The sequence below is a fragment of the Lepidothrix coronata genome, unplaced genomic scaffold (assembly GCF_001604755.1).
Source record: "Lepidothrix coronata isolate B3197 unplaced genomic scaffold, Lepidothrix_coronata-1.0 Scaffold144, whole genome shotgun sequence".
Classification (NCBI taxonomy): domain Eukaryota; kingdom Metazoa; phylum Chordata; class Aves; order Passeriformes; family Pipridae; genus Lepidothrix; species Lepidothrix coronata.
Window position 1 is genome coordinate 341,690 of NW_016690324.1, and position 19,752 is coordinate 361,441.

At 57.2% G+C, this 19,752-nt stretch overlaps 1 protein-coding gene across 4 annotated transcripts in view; it reads left to right on the forward strand.

Annotated features, from left to right (window-relative positions):
* Positions 1 to 19,752, forward strand: part of CAMK2A (calcium/calmodulin dependent protein kinase II alpha) — a 34,883-nt gene that overhangs the window by 1,489 nt on the left and 13,642 nt on the right. For all 4 annotated transcript variants that reach the window (XM_017827930.1, XM_017827929.1, XM_017827933.1 and 1 more), the window contains exons 2-13: positions 4,559 to 4,653; positions 7,451 to 7,510; positions 11,284 to 11,338; positions 11,589 to 11,654; positions 13,214 to 13,286; positions 13,660 to 13,762; positions 14,314 to 14,397; positions 14,970 to 15,064; positions 15,449 to 15,571; positions 16,328 to 16,411; positions 17,756 to 17,798; positions 19,563 to 19,603. In XM_017827930.1, the coding sequence (XP_017683419.1) occupies positions 4,559 to 4,653; positions 7,451 to 7,510; positions 11,284 to 11,338; positions 11,589 to 11,654; positions 13,214 to 13,286; positions 13,660 to 13,762; positions 14,314 to 14,397; positions 14,970 to 15,064; positions 15,449 to 15,571; positions 16,328 to 16,411; positions 17,756 to 17,798; positions 19,563 to 19,603 (922 nt within the window). The remainder of the gene's footprint in view (positions 1 to 4,558; positions 4,654 to 7,450; positions 7,511 to 11,283; positions 11,339 to 11,588; positions 11,655 to 13,213; positions 13,287 to 13,659; positions 13,763 to 14,313; positions 14,398 to 14,969; positions 15,065 to 15,448; positions 15,572 to 16,327; positions 16,412 to 17,755; positions 17,799 to 19,562; positions 19,604 to 19,752) is intronic.

Here is a 19,752-nt window from a genome sequence, read left to right on the forward strand (position 1 = left end):
CACACACACACACGTGGACACTGAAAATGGGGGTGAAGGAGAAAGGAGAGGGTAGAGATGGAGAAATGGAGAGGCTGAGACAGGGAGCACTTTGTGCTGGGCTGAACGCTGTTCACATTCCTCAGCCAACCCACAGCACCAGGGTGCTGCTACAAAGTGCAGCTCCGTGGAGGCGAGTGGAGCCCCCCATCCCAGGATACTCACATCCATTCCCGCGGTATCAGGGTGGCTGTGAGGGGCTGGCAGGGAACAGTTGGTTGGGGAGTGGGTCCTTGTGGTGGGGACAGCCCCAGCTGGCACTGTGGGCAGGGGGTTGGGCACCCGCTGGGGAGATAGTGCAAGGTGGGATGTGGGACCTTCTTTTTCCAGAGTTTTCTTGGCTTTTCAGGGCTCTGAGGCTCTGTGGTGGTGGCAGGGGCTGGGCAGGGGAGGCAGTGGCTGTTGGGTGCCTGCAGTGAGGCTGCAGGGCCCTGGCTGGGCAGCGGTGGCTGCAGGGATGTGGAGGGGAGTTTGCAGGCCAGGAGTGATGAGGGAGGACCGGGAAGGCTCCTGAAAGTGTCTGGGATGCGACACTTTGCTGGGTGGGTGGTGACACCAAAGGCTGAGCACCCAGGCTCAGGGTTTGCCTACATTGCCCGGCACTGTGGTGTAAAACCACCTGGACAGATACATTTTAATGCATTCACAAATAAAGGAGCAAAGCTGGTGCAGCAGCTCACCAGCCTCTGTGAGCATCGTACCGGGCCAACCCACCCCCCGGGTGATTCAGGGGCATCGTTCCCAGCTCGGAGCATCCCACGGCTTTTCCATCCACCAAAGAGGGCAGGTACCACCACAGCAGTGAGGTGTGTTTCCAAGCTAGGGGCTCCACCAGGCTAGCCAAGGTGCTGTGGGGCTGGTTGGGGATTTTCCACTGGGATGGTTTCCAGCACATCCTGGCACATTCAAAAATCAGCGGTTTCCCATGGGGAAATTTCCGCTTCATGGGCTTGGAGAGGGAAATCAGGACGAAGTGCCGCACCTCTGCTCTGCTGCGGCAGCTGCTCACTGTGAGAAGTGTCATTCCTCCTCCAGAGAGACGTTCCCGGTGCCGCTTGGGGTGGGGGTGTCCTGGCAGGGGTGGGCAGAACGGTTCTCCCCCCGCCAGACCCCGATCGGGAGCAGCGTCCTGCAAGGATTTGGAGCAGAAAGGGTCCATCTTGAGTTTGCTGTCCCTGAGGAACTGGGGTGGGCTGTTGGGGGGAACACAATGTGTCCCCAGCCTGGCTGGCAGGAGCGGGGGGGTGGGTGCCAGGCTGCTGCGCCCACCCTGTTCCTTTGCCATCTCCTTGGCTGTCACCCATGCTGACTCCCAGGCAGGTGGAGTTTGAGATGCCACACACCTCATGGTAGCACCACGACGGGGGCTTTGGGAGTCTGCAGAGCTTGCTCCGTGGAGCACAAGCCCTTGGCATATCCCTGCACCTCCCAAGTATGGGAAGGCATCTGTTCCAAGCGGGGGACACGGAGCTGGGGAAAACCTGCTCCTGCAGCAGCCCCCGCAAAGCAGAGCAAGTGAAGGGCTGCTCCGATCCCCCGCGCTTGCAGAGGGCGGTGGACAGCGGCGAGGGACAGGGAGAAGATCCTGCCCACGGCCCCCCAGAGTAGGACAAACATGAAGTGCAGCTCCACCGGCGCCTCCAAATCCGCCCCCGCAGCAGGTTCAGGGAGAGGCTGGAGACAACTACCGTGCTGAGCCTTACGATCAGCCCCTCCGCTCCTGGAGCTGCAGGAGAGGGGGCTTATTAAAAAGGGAAAAAAAAATAAAAAATGGAGGAACAAAAAATCCCCAGCCCACACTCTTCTCTCTAGAAAGGAGATAAAATGCCTCGGAGGAGGAGGAGGTGTTGAAGAGAGGGAGGGCGGCAGCAGCACAGCCAGGCGCTGGCAGGGAAGGTGTGAAAAAGGGGGAAGCGGAGCATCCCGGTGGCAGAGCCACTGCTTGGGCTGGGGGGGAGGCCGTGGGGACAAGGCATGGGGTCATGCCTGGACTGGGGACCAAGGGGCAGAGGCTGCAGGGCTGGGACTCAGCAGTGCCAGGGCTCAAGGCTGCAGGGACAGGGCTGCCTGTTGGGCTGTGGGTCCAGCATTGCCCTGCGCTGGCAGCCAGCAGGGGAACAAGGACATGGTCTGTACCCATGGCCCTGTGGGTGATGTCCCCACCCCATGCTCAAACTGGGACATGCTGTCTCATCCCAGCCAGGCAGAGATGGGGGCCCAACTCCCACCAGGGTTTTGGTGATCTCCATCCAAAGACCTGCAGCCCTGGGAAGGAAGGGACCTGCTGGTGCCCATGGCCAGGGAACAGGGCATGATTCCTTTCTTCCAGAGGGGTTTCTTGAACCAAGACAGGGCTGAGCTCCCTGCCTGGCACCCTCAATGCTGCCTGCATAGCCTCACGAGCTCCTGGTGCAGAAGAGGATGCCTGCCTTTGCGGGGAAGGAAATGCTGCATTTAGATGGAGCCGGGGGGGATTTTTTCCCCTAGGCTGGAAAGATCCCACACGGGGCTGAGAAGCAAAAGAGCAGCCTGGCATAGGGAGTAGAGCCTGTCTGGGTGTAGAACAGCCAACATGGTGGGTTCCTGGCCAGTGCAGACTCACTGAAAAACCCCACTGGAACTAGGATGGGGCTATGGCAAGTGTCCTGTACCCCGGAGTGTCCTGCACCTGCTTCCAGTGCTCCATGTTCCACCCACCCTCCAGGCTCACAGTGTCTTGATTGTGCTTTACAGACCACAAACAGACATTTGGTTTCTGTTAGGAAGGTCTGAAGGAGGCAAAAGCCAGGAATGCAGCTGGGGATGTGAAACCTGTGCTCTCCCATCACGGCTGCTTTATCTTGCTTCCCATGGCTCCCCATTTCTCAGCATTCAGTACGAATAAATAGATGAGCAAGTGGCTGTGGGCACTGGGACCAGGAGTGGCTGGGGTTCCCCAGCCTCCAGTGGATCTGGGACATCTACGTCACTCCAGCCTCATGTTGGGTTCTGCAGCAAAAACATGTGAATGGGGCAGGAACCCCCAGCTGGGGAAGGGGGGCATCCCTGCTTGCTGCACTCTCTGCTGCAGACTATCCTGCTGCTGCAAAAGGAAAAAAAGTAGAGAAGATGAGTCCCAGGGATCTACAGGAACCCACAAACCCCACACACTGTGGCGTTCCCAGTGGGATGGGGAGAGCAGCACTGCAGGACTGATGATGGCTCTGATCTCTGATCCAGGGCAAGTTGGATATGAAGCACTTTGCCCCCCCTTTCCAATCAATTTCCCCCCACCCCCTCCAGGATTCAGCGATATTAACAGCTCAGCTCTTTCAGCAGCCAGGATTAAACGTCAGGACGGGGAAGCTGGGAAGCACCGGGATGCTGTTCCCCCGGCTCCCGCCCGGCACGTGCCGTGAGCGATGCTCTGCGCGGCGGCGCTGGGCGCGTGGGCTGCCGGCTCTGCTGGGGCCCCTTCCCCATCCCTCCGCACCCGCTGCTCGCCTGCTCTCCTAAAGATCACATTTAAACGCAAATTGCCCGTCTCCACCCGCCCCCACCGGTAAAATCAATTATCCGCCGCTGCTCGCCAGCCCGTGGCCTTTTATTCCTCGGCAGGGAGCTGGAGCGGGGTGTCGGGGAGTGGGGGGAAGGTGGGGCGGGAGGTGGGATTGCTTTTGATAGTTGTTATTTTAGCGATTGGAAAGGTTTGGCAGGAAAGGGAACCTGGCACAAAGGTTGTGCTCAGCGTGGCTGGAGCACGCGTGTGCATGTGTGTGTGTGTGTGTGTGTGTGTGTGTGTGTGTGTGCGCACCGTGCCACAGCTCCCAGCATCATACCGGCACTGGCAGTGCCACGAGCTGGCAGGGCTCGGGGTATGGGGAACGGGAGCCCAGGGGAGTCTTTGGAATGTCCCAAGCAGCCGTGCTCGTTTACCTGCCAGATCCCAGGAGAGCCTTGCACGTTGGCTCATGCGTGTGCAAGGCACAGCAGCATCAGTCCCTGTCCAGCTTGGCTCCAGGGGTCCTCGCTCACAGGATCCCCTGGGCTATCCCTGCCCAGGTGGCAGTTTTGCAGCTGGGGGGACCTGGCACTGCTCACAGCTGCCAAGTGCTGCTGTGATTGCAAGGTCTAGAGCAGGCTGAGCCACACAGGCTGAGGTGGCCGAGAGCTTCGTAGCAGCCGCAGCCATCACAGTGTCCCTCAGGAGCCAGTGCCCCCGGTAAATCATTACCCCTTTTCTCTTGGGGACAGGTAGGGCAGAGCTGGAAGGAAGAGGAGTAAAGGTGCACAATGCCTGGAGTGTCCCAGAGGAGCACGGAGGGAAGAATCCCACATTCACCCTGCACCCATCATTTCCCAAGGAGAGTGGTGCAAGGAAAGCTGACTGAGATCCCTCCAAATGTTTTCTCCAAATCCCTTCCCCAGCCAGCATCCACATGCCCATTCTCATCCTCATTCTCATCCTATGTCAGGGCTGAGCTGTGCCCTTGCCCACACCACACCCCTCACCTCTCCCTGTGGCTTCTTCTCTTCCCAGGGGTGCTTTCTCCATTGTCCGGAGATGCGTGAAGGTGTTGGCAGGACAAGAGTATGCAGCCAAGATCATCAACACCAAGAAGCTCTCTGCTCGAGGTAGGTGCTGGGGATGTTCCTGGGGAGGTGAGAGGCAACCAGGGCTTACAGAGTGAGGAATTTGTCCCATAGGACCCCATTTCTGTTCCTGAGATCTGCCACCACTCTGCAGCAAAATGCTGGTGACAGCCTTGCAGCAAGCCAGACCACTGCCAGCTTCAGGCACTGGGTAGCACAGTTATTTTGGAAGCATCACCTTCTGAGAGGGCCCTCACTGACCCCCTATCCCCACTCTTGGTAGTGCAGGTTTTCTTACTCATCATATACCTACATCAATGAAATCAGAATGTCCTTTCAAGTGGGGGGTTGACTTCATTTCTAACTGTAGATGGACCCTCACCCCTCGCTGCCATCTGGTTAATCACTCTGGTGGAGCACATTGGCTGTTTGCTGCTGGAAGAGGTGTTGGTGGGTCTGTCCTGGTGGGTCTGTCCTGGATGCTCCTCGAATTGAGGCTGAGCTGAGCCAGCAGAGAAAAGCATCAGTCAGCCCTTGCCCCAGGGCACAGTCCCCTCTGCCCCCAGGAATGTGGCAGAGGAGCTGTGATGAGGAGGATGGAGGGGATGGGGCAGCAGATGCTGTGTCCCCACTCTAGCTCCTCTCTGGCTGTCGGAAGTGCAGGATGGGTGCTGGGAGCAAGCACCCTGCCAGGAGAGTTTAATTAACCTCCCTCAGTGACTCTCCCTCCTGCCACTGCTGACCTCCGAAGGCAAAACTGAAATGCAGAAAACTGTGACAAGCTCCTCTCTGACCTGGAATTAAACCAACATGTTGCAATCTCCCTCCCACCATGCTGCTGAAGTGGCACAGCACCAACACTGAGCCTCCCCAGCTCCTCCAGCATTGACCCCCGCCCTTCTTCTGGGATATGGACCATTTCTCTTCCTCTGAAGCTGAGGGCTGGGCTCCAGGCAGAGTGTGCAGTGCTGGGCTCAGCTCTTGGCTCCTGCCCATGTACCCCAGCTGGCAGCAGGGTGGGCAGAAAATGCCTCCCAGATTTCAGGGCTGCCTGAAGCAGCAGATTGAGCCACCCCCCTCTATCCTGCCTCCACTCGCCTCCTCAGGCAGTTTGCCCTCTCCACCTTCTCCTGGGGTTTGTGCTGTCCCTGCAGTGGCTCTGTGCCCATCTGCCCCCTGAGGAGACTTGGCCAGAGCTGTTTCCCCTGCTCCACCAGCTGAAATCACCAGCTGCTTTTGCTAATGATCTGGAACCCCCATTCCTGCAGTGCTGCCACTTCCCCAGACTGGGACAAGCCCCAGAGGGGCATGAGGAGCCACTATCCCATGGGGATGTGCCACTGGCTGTGTCATACACAAAGGGGGGGAAGGCAGGGAGGGAGGAGTGGGGAAAAGAAGCTGCAAAACATCTCCAGCCATGGTCTGTTTCTTCAGACATCCTCCTGGCTGCTGACACAGAGGGGCCAGCAGGGGAAAAAGTGGAAGTCTTGGAGGAGAAATGGGATTTGGGTGCAGGCAGGAGCTGGATTTGTGGGATAGGAGAGGAACTGTGGCCATGGGTCACTTCCCCAGAGAATTTCTTGCCTCGCTGTCCCTCCAGCCCGTCCCTGTCATTCACTTTAGTTGTGAAAAACAAAAGCCTAAATCCCAACCTCTCCCTGTCAGCCCATCCCATCCTGGGAAGGTTGTGCCCCATTGGGGAAAAATGCCGTGGGGAGCTGAATGAGGCATGGAGGCTGTCCCAGCCTTCAGCTCACAGACTCCAGTACAGGCTGCAAAATTCACTCCAAACCCGGGGGTGACTCTCCCACTGGATGGGGATACTCAGCCCTGGGGAAGGCTGGAAGGGGCTGTATCACCTTCACATCTCGGCGGTTAGAGACACCCAGGTTTGATTTGATGCAGAGCCAGACTCCGGAGTGTGAACCTGCAAGGGAGCAGCGATAGCACCGAGAGACAAGCAGCCCTAATTATATCCTCACTTGTCCCGGCTGCTGAGTTCCCGCTAGCATGAAATTTCCTCAGGACAGGCACCTCCGTGCAGGATGGCTGGGTCAGGTGTGAGCAGAAGTGGAGAGGAAGAAACAAAATAATTTACAGATCCATTCTGAGGTGCCCCAGGGTGGAGGATTGTTTGGCTCAGCTCAACTTGCTTCGCCCAGAGCTCCCTTGTCTCACATTCCCAAGCCAAAAGCTGAGGAATGGGATCTGTGCTGCCTTTTTGCAGACAGGTACCAGAGCAAAGCACATTTTCAGAGCCAGGGTTTTGCGATGCAGGAGAGCAAAGTCCTGATATGAAATGGCTGGTGATGGTGACAGGGAGCAAAGCCTGTAGCCCCATTTCAGCCTGACACTTCTCACTAGTCATTCAGTTGCTCAAATTATACCATGCAGGACCAGAAATGTCCCTTCTGATTACTTGTGCCTGGAAAAATAGGAGAAAAGGGAACAGTACTGCTGGCAGGGATAACCCAAGCAAATCCAGGATATTCAGGAGGTGATCAGAGATTGTTCAGCTAAGAGAAGGGAGAGAGGAGGGCAAGGGATCATCCCAAGCCCAGGACCACCCATGGCATCAGTACCTAGGGGCTTGGTTGGGGGCTACATCTGTGGTGGAATAGTGCCCATCAGGCCCTGATGCTGAACATGTCCCCAGATCTGCTATTCTTTAGCAAAAAAAAAAAAAAAAAAAAAAAAAAAAAAAGATGGGTTTTCTCTTTGCCAGCTGCTCTGTCCCCCCAGATTTCCTGTGCTGGCAGCTCCTCTGAGAGCCCAGCAGGAGCTGAGAGCAGTTGAGTCCCTTCCTCAGATCCTAATTTAGGGCCGTTGCCTCTTTCAGATCACCAGAAGCTGGAACGAGAAGCCCGGATCTGCCGCCTCCTGAAGCACCCCAACATTGGTAAGCACACCCTGCAACCCCCGCTGTTGGGGCTCCGCTGCCCACATGCCCTCCCGTGCCCCAGGCAGGGCTAGGGGGTCCCCATCAATAATCCAGCCCTGCCTGCAGCAGCACGGACTGTTTGTCCTTCCCTCGTGCTCCGGCCACCATCCCAGAGGAGAGGGGCTCGGTGGCAGCCGAGATCCGCACAGCCGTCCCTCCTCTTCCTCGCGGGAAGCACCATCCTTAACGGGGCCGTGGGGAGAAAGGCCCCCACCAGGCATGGTGGGATTGAAGTAGGTCCTGACTAACCCATTTGGCCATAGCTCCCTCAGGGAGAAGCGGAGCCTCAGGAGGCTGCAAAGGGCTATTTTTACTGCTCTCCCCCCGTTCGGGTGCCGTATTCCTCTGCATGCTCCAAAAAGCGGCTGCAGCTCGGAGCAGCAGCAGCAGCGCGGGGCGTGTGGGAGGAGCGATGGCGGGGGGAAGCGAAGACTTTCCCACCGACCGTCCATCTGAGAGTAGCCTCCTTCGGAAAAGCTGTTTCAGGAAAACTCCTGAGCCCCTGCAAAAGACAAAAATAGGCCAGAAGGAGAAAGAGAGGGGAGGGGAAAAAGCTGCAGTAAAAAAAAAAAAAAAAAATAAAATCCCAAACTCCATCCCTGAGAGCGATGCCGATACAGGCTCTTGATCCCTGCGGATAGTCCGGATGAAGCTCCTCTTCCCTCTGCTGCAACCCAGGATGTGCCGACCCCAGTGAGATCCTGCAGCTTTAGGGAAAGCATTTGGTGGTTTCTGCAGCCCTCTCAACCCACAGTCAGGAGCTGGGAGGGTTCCCCTGTGGCTGAGCTTCTCCCTGGCCCCCTCACTGCTCCGGTGACCTGGATCCGTCCTTCCCCAGGAGCTGCTGCAGCAGATCCAGGGAGCTAGATCCAGGGCCACTGGGACCAACCATGTGGCTCCTGTCCCATAAATATTTCAGTTTGAAAAAGGACCGTCAGCTCCCATCTGTCTCGGCACATGGCTGCATGGCAGGTCTCCCCTGCATTGCCAGGGTGCCGGACTCCACTGGCTTCCCCAGCCTCTGCTCAGGCAGGACCAGGAGCTGCCCTGCAGGGGTCCTGCCAGGGAGTGCAGCATCCCCTTTGCACCAAAATACAGGCATCGATTGCCGAGACATGAAGGAAACACACTGCAAATGCATGAATAGCAGGAAATACTAAAACCAGAGGAACTCACCCCACGAGACCCGCAGGATGGTAGCTGGGCCATGCAGCTGGAGCTCCCCAGCTTCCCAGCCTGGCCACAGCTCTTCCCTATGGCTGTCTTCCTCCCTTCCCTCTCTATCACCTGCTGGAGATGACAAGATTTCCAAGGACAGAAACATCTGACCCCTTCCTGTGCCTTGTCCCCCACCCCTGCACCACCCCCTGCTGTTTGGCCCTGACCTGGCAGGCTCAGAGCATCCCTGCTGCAAGGGCTGGAAGGGGTTAACAGCTTGAGATGTTAACAAGCCCAATCCGCTGCTATTTATACCCAGGAGGCTCTTCTCCACCCCCCCACACACACCCTCTTTCCCTTCACGCCCCTCCACTGCTCCTGCTGCCTGGAAACTTGGACTCGCAGCTCCCCTTCCGTGCAGCAAAGGCGGCTCATTACCCACCCAGGAGCTGGAACGAGCTGTGCCGCTGCAGAGCGGCCTGGCATGAGGAAGAGGAGGCACTGCTGCTGGGATGAGGCAGAACAACCCTCTCCAGCCCTCACTGGGAGATGCACCCCAGTTGCCGGGGGCTTTGCTGTCCTCTCCTTTGTTCCCTGCAGCAAGGTGGGGTCTTTCCATCTTCCATGAGAGCGCGTGGGGTCTCTCCATTTCCCACTGGAAAGCCACGCTGCAGTTCCTGGAGGAACTAGTCTGCGCCTGCTGGAAAACCTCACATGGAAAGCTGTGCACGGGCAGTTAAGGGCAGGTCCAGGTCCCCAGGATCCTGCAGTACATCCACAGTACTGGGGGATGTATTAGGAGAGCTGTGGTTTCCCAAAGTTTTTTCCATTCGGGGAAGTCTTGCTTTATTGGGAAAACTTTGGATGCAGCCCTGCAGTTTTAATTCCAGGTACCTGTTGTCCCCTGACTCTCAGTCCCAAAGCTGTGTCCTGCTCTTGCCTTGGCTCCCGGCACTGAGCTGGAGTGGTTTGGCCAGTGCAGCTCTCTCTGACTATGGTCAGTAACAGATACTTGTAGGATCAGGTTATATTTAGAGCAGCTGCTCCCTCTTATAGCTCCTTGGCTCCTGGCAGCCACAGGCTTTGGGACTTCCCCAGGCAAGGAACATATCTGGACCATCTGTTTGTGGTTGCGCTGGCCCTATCCACGCTGAACTCACCTAATCCCCCTGAGAACACTTTGGCTTCTGCGGGATCCCAGCCGTGATACCCCCAAATCCCTCCCAGGTGAGATGAAATGGGAGGAATTACGTCTCTTTCAGCAGACGAAGGCAGGAAAGATGGGATTTTGTCAGAGAAAAACGGAGCAGACAGATGTTGTAGCACAGGGAATGTCTGCAGAGGCCAGCAGTGGAGAAGGATAACTGGGAAATAAGACAAGCAAGTTGTGTCAGTAATCAGGATCACAAGAGAGACCGATAGGAAGGATGGTGCTCAGCTCATCAGACCTCCTCTGCCCTGGCTGGGTGGGCTGCCACTGCTGGCAACGTGGTCTCGGCAGCTGCTGGATCTGCCTGTGGAGCTTGGAGATGGGAGAAGGACCAGAAGAGTGGTGTTTGCTGGCCTGGGAGATAAGAGAAATGCAGTGCAGTATCTGTGCTCAGCGATGGGACTTGTTATCTTGCCTGGCTCAGACTGAGTCTGGAGGATGTTTCCATACAGGGCTCAACTGATTTAGCTGCAGTAAAAGGGTCTAGAAGTAAAAATTCCCATAAACTCACCTTGATGTTTATTTTTTCCTCCTTGATTCCTAACATTCTCAAAGATGTTGAAATTTGTATAGGGCTAAAACCAGGTGAGAGAGAGAAAGGTTAAACATTTACAGCCTCAAGGGAGTCAAACAAAATGTTAGGTGGGGGACAGAGGACACTGGACCAGGCTCTGTTTATCCATGCTACCTGTTTCCGTGCCCCCCCCTTGCTGCACATCTGCCTGCTAAGCTGTGAGCAGGGATCTGAGCCTGAATAACCAGCGCACAGCTGCAGGGTGACAGATTTGTACCTGGCTGTGTCTGGTGAGGTGTGCACGAGGAGAGAGGGTGCCCCTCAGAGGAGAGAGGGTACCCCTCAGTGTGACCAGCAGTGTGAGATTCCAGGAGACAGGGAAACTCATCCTGCGGAGATTCCCAAGGAGAAAAGGAAGGTCATGAGCAGAAAATAAAAAGAGCTCTGTGGGTGCCAGGGCTGTCAGCCCAGCACCCTGCTGAGCTCTCCCTGTGCCCAGGCACTAATCCTGTTGGGGCTGGGGACACCCATGCCTGCAGCCTGCCTAGTGCCCAAGATAGCCCAGCAGCTGCCCGGAACCTCAGCCAGACACAGCTCCGGGCAGTCCCCAATTTGGAGGTGACCTTTGAGCCTCTCACCACTGCCCCAGGCTGGGGCCATGGCTGGGGTCCCCTGGTGAGCAGGGACCCCCCACCCAGTCAGTGGCAATAGCAAGAGGAGGAGGGAGGAGGAATAGCCCTGCTTGTGCCCTTCCCCAGCTCCTGCTTGTGTCCAAAGGGGAGCAAACACATTCCCAGGGAGTGGGGTGGGAGCCAGGTGTACCCCATAACCCTTCTGTCTCTGCTGCAGTGAGGCTCCATGACAGCATCTCTGAGGAGGGCCACCACTACCTGATATTTGACCTGTGAGTAATGGTTCAATGCATCCCCTGACCCACTGCCAGCTCCGTGATTCCACCCGGGGTGACACACCCTCCACCTCACCCGAGCCCTTCCCACGGGGCTTGAACCAAGCTTGGGTCCCCCAAGCTGGGCAGAGGGCAGGTCCCTGTTCTGCACCTCCGACTCTCCCGCCGTGCAAAGAACATTTTGGGGGAGGGATTGCCGGGGCCGAGTGTGCTGTCAATCAATCCAGCTCCCCCTGTTTTCTCGCAGGGTCACTGGTGGGGAGCTGTTTGAGGACATTGTGGCCAGGGAGTACTACAGTGAAGCGGATGCCAGGTGAGCACAGACACACGTGGGGCTGTGGAGGGGACAGATTATATCCCCTTCTCCTGAGAGCTGCTCCCTCCCAGGGTCCTACATGCCTGGCTTTCTGCAGCATGAGCTCCTTCCGTGTTGGGAGGTGTTTTACAGCCACTCCTGCAACACATACTCATAAACCAGAACTGTCTGCAAAAAAGACTTCCAAAAATGCTCTTTTTAACTCGCTCAACTCGTGTGCCAAGAATTGCATGTGCTACCATGGGGCTGGTTTCCTCCCCAAATCAGATGGCGCCCAGCCACTGCTGGCAGCATCTTCCTTGCCTGGAATGATGGGTTAGCCCACATCTGACCTCCCTGTGAAGGAGCAGGCTGTTGGGGCTCCCTGGGCTGAGCACATCGGGCTTCCCTGGTCTGGGGATGTCAGGGCTCCCTGGGCTGGGGGCATTGGGGCTCTCCAGGCAGGCAGAGGGGAAGCCCAACACCAGACTGGTGCCCAGCCAGGGCCATGATATCACGGACACCCCACAGTCCTCACCCCCTTCCCCTTGGAGCTGCATTCCAACCATCTGCAAGCATTTCTCTGGCATTTACCACTTGAAAGCACTGAGGAGGAGCAGGCAAGACAGGCCGGGTGGGAGGATGTACTCAAGCTCTGCTCTCTCCCACGCTCCCGCTGGCACTTTCCAGGTACCCTGCTGCAGAGCCAGGAGGTTGGGTGCCATTTCAGCCACCTCTTTGGCCCCTGCAGCTCAGCCAGAGGACAGAATTAGCTTCATTTTCTTGCCCCTCTCCAATCTCCAGATATCACTGTTCCTCTTGGCTTTGCCCATAGGCTAAGCATAGCCTGTACGTATGTGTCCAAAAGGGTGGTAAGCTCTACAATACCTCTCTGCATGAGAATATCCTTTATTTCTAAGCAGAAAGCAATCTCATTTAATGGGCTGCCTGCACTGAATCCACTTACAGCCCATCCACTTATTAGTGTCATACAAATAAAATAAAATACATGTAAATAAAGACCTTCTGCCTTGCACACAAGCTGTTTTGGAGTAAAAGCGATCATTGTCTCTGTCTTTTTCCCTTCCTGTCTCGCACACGCAGCAGAGCTGGGATGTAATGAACTAGATATAAAGTAAGCAGACGCAGCAAGAGCCACCTGCATTAGAGCAGAGCAGGGAAATGGAGCTGGAGCAAAGGTTACACAGAGCACATCTGCTCTGCCTGGGTTTGGAGACCAGACCTGGGCTGGCATTGTGGCTCCACTGCTGGTCTCCAGCTCCCCCCCAACACTCCAGTGTTGCTCCAGTGGGCATCCCAGAGGCTCAGCTGTAGCCCCATGCTCCTGCTCACCATCAGTGGGTGTGCAGCAGCTCTGGTGGTGCCTTAGTGGGTTAGAACTGCTCCCCACACGTGTGTGGGTTTCGGGGGAGGGAGACACTGATCTGTGCTGAGGGGCTGCTGGTGGGCAGTGTGATGGGGAGAGGGGCAGAGGGGTGAAATGCTGTGAAACAGAAGTGTGTGACAAAACTCTGCCTCACTGGCCACTTGTGTGAGCTTTCTCCTCTCTCCCACAGCCACTGCATCCAGCAGATCCTGGAGGCTGTCCTGCACTGCCACCAGATGGGGGTGGTTCACCGGGATCTGAAGGTAGGAGTTGCAGGGGGAGTGCCCGTGGGAGGATGGGGGACCCCATTTGTGATGCAAAACCCTGTGGAGCAATGCCCAGAGTATTCCAGGGCTGCTGAAACAGCAGGGAGGAACACGTGTAGGGCTTCGGGAAAGCCACAGAGCAAAGACCAACTCCAGGGTGAAACAACACAAAGGAGGGGGCAGGGAGGTCCTTGAAGTCCACGGTTCTCTAAGGATCCAGGGACACCCAGACACACAGCAGGACAATGCAGTTGGGAAGCACATCCAGAGCCCTGACTTTCCTCCGTGCTGTGCTGGGAAGGTCCCCCCATCCATAGTGGAGCCCCTGGTGGGTCTTTCACTCCTCTCCAACCCCCATCTCCTCCTGCAGCCTGAGAACCTGCTACTGGCATCCAAGCTGAAGGGTGCCGCCGTCAAGCTGGCTGACTTTGGCCTTGCCATCGAGGTGGAAGGGGACCAGCAAGCGTGGTTTGGTGAGTAGGACTGGCCCAAGGTGGGGCATTCTTCAGCTTTCCTTGACATGTTTGATCAGGGCGGCTCCAGGTGGGACACACATCCCCAGGACCTGAGCCCCAGGTTATGGGAGCATCCCAGCAGCACAAGAGGCACAGTGGGTGAGGAGGTTGATGGCTCCAGCTGTGCTCCTGGAAACAGCCCAGTATTGATCAGGGCAGAGGCAAGCAACTCCACAGGGACTCTGTGAGTCACCAAGATGTCCTGGTGAGATGGACAAACTGGCAATAGGGGCAGACCAGGGGGAGGGAAGCCTCTTGCAAGTGCTGGAGGTGCTCACCAGAGCACTCCAGCCTTATGGACCACCCTGGAATTTGGTTGTGGCAGAAAGCCACAGTTTGCTCTGCCCTCAGGACTCACAGAGGTGTCTGGCAGGAGGGTGCCTGTCCCACCGGGTCAGGATGTGCCAGGACTGGCTCACGCTGTGCCTGGCTGGGCACCAGTCCCTGCTGGTGAGCTGCGTGGGGATGGGGGCTGCTGCCGGCAGGGTGTGATGGGCTGTCTGTCCCAGGTTTCGCTGGCACCCCGGGATACCTCTCCCCCGAGGTGCTCCGGAAGGACCCCTATGGCAAAGCCGTGGACCTGTGGGCTTGTGGTAAGTCAGACAGGGGTTGGGCTGGGCTGGGCTGGGCGGGATGAGGCAGGCTGTTCATCCAGCATGTCCTGAGCTGTAGTTGCTACAACATCTTAGGAAGGTCGGGGGGAGGATTTACCCAAGAGGTGGCACATTACCCTGGGCTGTCCCCAGAGCAGCACCCTCTCTCCCAATCCAGCAGCACCCTTCTGTGAAGGATCAGCCCCCTTCCTATGTACCCAAAGCTCCCAGTCAGGAGAGATGCTGGCTCTCTTCCCTGAGGTGCTGGTGGAGTCAGGCAATGATTCCATGCAGTTTCAGCTGTAGGGGAGCCTCTTTCCACCCCCAATGGGGAGGAGGCATCGCCCAGGCCTGCCAGGGCACCCACTTGAGGGTCTGCATGTGGCTGCCAGAAACCACCAGCACAAAGATGGATCCACCAACAAGCCTTTTGCTTTTTAATCAATGAGCAAATCCTCATGTTTCCCTAATTTCTGTTTCTCTGTTTGAGTTTGGCCAATCCCCAAGCAGAGTCTGCTCCTACCTCCACTAATGAATTCTCTCCCACTGATTCCTTCTCTTCTCCTGGGCAGGTGTCATCCTCTACATCCTGCTGGTCGGGTACCCACCCTTTTGGGATGAAGACCAGCACCGACTCTACCAGCAGATCAAGGCTGGGGCTTATGATGTGAGTGGGTTTGTCTTGTTCCCCCTTTTCACAGTCTACCCTCTCTCCTGCTGTCCCTGCCTTACAACCTGCTGCTCTAGAAGAGCAATCTGGCCAAATTCAGACAGGCACAAGCAAGGTTCTTTCTTCTGCCCTGGTCACAGAGGGTGCACACATTAGCATGTTTCAGGGCCACTTTGCAGGACAGATAGGTCTTGTCCTGGGCCTTCCAACTTTCTTCTTCCACTTCTGCTCTCCAGTTTTCTACGTGGCAGCTCTTTCCAGTTGTGCCACCACCTCTCCAACCTGCCCCAAGCTGCAGGAGAACCAACCCAAATGTAAAGGGGCTTCTGCTCCTTCTGTTCCTTCCTGCCATCCCTCATCCTGGTCCCTTTGCTTTGGCAGTTCCCCTCCCCTGAGTGGGACACAGTGACTCCAGAAGCAAAAGATCTCATCAACAAGATGTTGACCATAAACCCGTCCAAGCGCATCACGGCAGCGGAGGCTCTGAAGCACCCCTGGATATCGGTGAGTTCGACACTCACTGGTTGGGGCTGAAGCTGTAGAGATGTAGGGGCTCACAAGGGGAGAACACCTTACCGAGGAGCATGTGATATCACACACGCTGCCAGCTCTCTTCTCCATCCTGGGAAGATGGTTTCCTGGCATGGTTCCTCTCAGTGCTCTCAGAGCAGCATTTTCCCTGGGGTTTTACAGCAGAGAAAAGCTTGTGAATGCAAACAGCGTGTCCTGGGGGAGCTGGTGATGGGAAGGACACATATGCTCCCAGCCCTGGTGGGGATAGGCTGGTTTCTTGGTGTCACACTGTGGTGGGGGGCTTTTCTTCAGATGATGGGAGCAGGCTTGTGTTTGTCCATCCATCCACCCACCCCAGCAGCAACCCCCCCCTTCACTTCATCCCACTGCTCTGGCTGCTGGTTCTCTCTCTGAATCAGCTCCTAAAGGCAGGAGGAGTCTGTAGGCTTAACCCTTGGACCCCACATGTGTAAACCCTGAGCACATTGCTGAACATGGCTGGTCAGTCAAGGGGTTAACTGTGTGGGCAGCCAGTTCTTCCTGCAACCCCTCCACCAGAGCAGATCCTGCTGACTCCAGAGCTTCGATCTCCCACTGCCCATTAAACTTTTATCTGCTGCTGCTGCAGGCAGCCCTGGCCTGTGCCTTGGCCACGGGAGATCGCACACGTGTGTGTGCATGTGAGAGCAGGGCTGGGGGAGCCCTTTCCCCCCGACTCTGCTCTGAGCCAGGTCTCTCTCCCCCCAGCACCGTGCCACCGTGGCATCATGCATGCACAGACAGGAGACAGTGGACTGTCTGAAGAAGTTCAATGCCCGGAGGAAGCTGAAGGTAACTCTCATACTGTCCAAGCTGGCTTCAAAACACATGGTTGGGTCATAGGTGGGCTTATTCTCTGTGTGGGAAGGGACAGGGTGGTGTCTCTGGGCAGTAGTATGGGGGTGATGGGCATTTGGGGCCCCCCTTGTGAAGAAGGCAAAAGAGACAGAGTGCAGTAGTGGCATCATCTGTCTGGGGTTCCCAAGTGCTCGGAGAAAGCCATGGTGAAGGAAAGCAGTCACACTGGATGCTGGGGTAAGCACTTTCCCTCTGGAGTCTGTGTCAAGAAAGCTCCTCTTTAGGGCAGGACATGGGTCTGAGAGGCACAGTGAGACCCTCTGCCTGATGGCCAAGATACTTTGCAGCCAAGGAATAAAGTCATTCATGGAAAAGCAAAAAGCTCACACACACTAGCAGCCCCACAGGCTTTCCCATCTCGAATGCTGTCACATGCCACAGCCTGGACCCCCTCTGTAATCACAATCTCCAGCTAGAGCACCTCCTTGAAGCACCCATTTCCCAGGTGCTGCTCAGCCTCAGCCAGCAGCATGGCACTGGGAACGGGCTCTGGAAATCACAATGCTTCCTCCAGAGCTGGAGGCACAGAGTAGGACAGCTCTGGCCTGTGTTGTAGCCAGAGCCATCAGTGCTCCAGGCCTGAATGCAGCATGACACAGAACAGTGCAGCTGCAGGCTACTAACAAGATTATCAAGCAAAGAAACTGGCTATAAACTATTATTACTTTTCTGCTAGACAAGTAATCAAATTAGTTCAGGCATACACTTCCAAATAGTAATCCATTACTGTAAGCAATTAGTCCAAAGTAATCTCATTATACGCTGAGCAACTAGTTAGTAAACTCAGCTGGAAAAGGGGAAGGATTTTTACAAATGTTGTTTTGCAGTGGTGATCTTTGCGTGGCTCCCATGAGCAATCCCTGCCCTGATGCTCTGAGCTAGCACAGATTTAATGCCAGTTAAATCCAGTTCCGCTCCTGGTGGGTCCCTTTGCCACCAGCTGCCAGCCCCGGTCAGTGGGGTTGTGCTACATCTAGGGCAGGGTAGTATGAGACTGAAAAGTGCCCCACAGATATTTAATATCCCTTTAATCTTGGAGGGAAGGCAGTTTCAGAGAGTGCAACCCAATGCCTCAGTGCTGGTGATATGGAGTTGGGTACTGAGAGCTGCTTTTGATGGCAGGAGGAGAATATCAGTCCGTGGGCCAGTTTCCGTCCAGCCAGGTGGCTGGGGGACAGGTGCTGAGCAGGGCTTTCCGCCCTCAGGGATGGGGGGAGCAGCAGGGTGTGGAGAGCTGGGGTCCAGCACACCCTTCCTTCTGCCTTCCTTGTCTTTCAGGGAGCCATCCTCACCACCATGCTGGCCACCAGGAACTTCTCCGGTAGGTTCTGTCTCTGGGACTCATCTCTTTGTCTTACAGGATGCCCAGGGCAAATCTGTAGGATTCCTGGAGAGCTGGCTTTGCCTCGAGTGTCATGGGGAGGCTGAGGTTGCAGCCTGGTGCCCCTGGGGATGTGTGGTTTTGGGTAGTCCTCCAGGGGAGATCACCTGGCACCTCCAGGCTGGCATCTGGTGTGGGATGCAAGAGGAAAGGTGTCTGGCTGACATGTAGTGGTCCCCAGTGGTGTAGGGGTTTATACGTGCCCAACCATCTGGCTTGTGCTGGGGTGGGGATGCAGGTGCTGGGGGCAGCCAGAGCTCAAGCTGTTGGTTTTGTGTCCTCCTGGAGATGTTTGTGGCTCAGGGAGAGCATCCTCTGCATCGGGAATGTCAGACAGGTTCCTGGGTGCCACGGCAGGCAGATGGCAGCAGGATCCCTCAGGTCTCTCCCCAGGCAGGTGGATGCTGATCCTGCAGGGTTTCCCACTCTCTTCCTGCCTCTCTACATCCCGAGGGCTGCATGGGAGACAGGACTGAGCATGGCAGCCCAGCCTGTGCACTGGAGAGGTCTCAGCACAGCCACAAGCCCCAGTACCCTCACCGAGAGCTGTTCCCTCTGGGGACACCTCGCTGCAGATGGGATTTCACAGGCGATTCCCAGGCACGGAACCACATGGAGCCACGTGACTACAGAGCTCATCCACTTGCTGTCACCTCCAGCCCTCCCCAGCGCTGGGAATGTCCCTGCAGCGGTGCTGCAGCGCTGGGACACACCAGCCAAGCCCTGCAGCCGCTGAGCCTGCTGGTGGCAGCTGTTTGGGGTTAGACGGGTGTTTCAGGGCTCTTTGTTGAGGCGCCCCGGGTGTCAGGTGCGGTAGGCGGGCAGGGGTGCCAGGGAAGCTCAGGGAGAGGGCTGTGACCAGGGCCGGTATCTGCATTTGTCGTGCGGGGATCGTGCTGACACATTTAGCACTTGTGGAGGGGAGCTGGAGGAGTCCAGCAGCTGGGGGGATCCGGTGTCAGCCCCGCGCCGGGGAAGGCGATGGACAGGAAGCATCAAAGGGCAGGAAATTCAAAAGCGTCTCTCATCGTGCTGCCCGTCCCACGCACGGCCCAAGGGCTCAACCAGTGCGCCCAGCCCAGGAGCACAGTGGGGCTGATGAGCGAGAGCAGGGTCTCGCATGGCGCTGAGCTCCACCGATCCCACCCTGCTCCGGGGGTGCAGCGGCAGTGGGGTGGTTTGTGCGGCCAGGGGGGGCTGGGGCAGTGCCGGCAGCGGTGGGTGGGCACCGGGGAAGGCGCCTGCTTTTCATCATTGTCAAAATGCGGGTTGCAGCTGTCGGGCCGGCGGGCCGGCAGCACATGATCCCGGCAGCATGGGGCTAAAATTAGAGGGCGGCAGGCGGGCAGCCCATTCCTCCACGCGGTACCACGCCGGGTCAACAGCACCCCCCGGCCAGAGCCCGCCTGCCGTCGGACAGCGCTGCCGGCCCCTCCAGCCGCCCCGAGCACTCGGCGTGACGTTGGGAGACGGGTCATGCCCCTGGCCGAGAGCCGCCGGGGTAGGACGGGACGGTGCTGGCAAGGTCGCCCCTGAGCTCCCACGAGTTGCACCGGGGGTTGCTGAAGAGAGGACGAAACGAAGCCCACCAGCCGGTCCCGCGGGGTCCCGCCGCTCCGTCACCCGGCACCATGCTGCTGCTCCTCGCCTTCCTGGTCGTGGTGCCCTGCCTGGCTCTCCTAATCACCTTCCTCCTCTCTCCAGGAGGCAAAAGTGGTGGCAACAAGAAGAATGACGGCGTGAAGGTAAGCCCCCTGCCCGCTGCCCTCTCCTGCCCGCCCCTCAGCTGCCGGGGCGGCGGTGGGGGTCTCTGTGCCATGCCGGAGGGGAGCGTCTCCATGCCCTGCTGGCGGTGGGGGTCTCCATGCTGTGCCAGGGGTCTCCGTGCCATGCC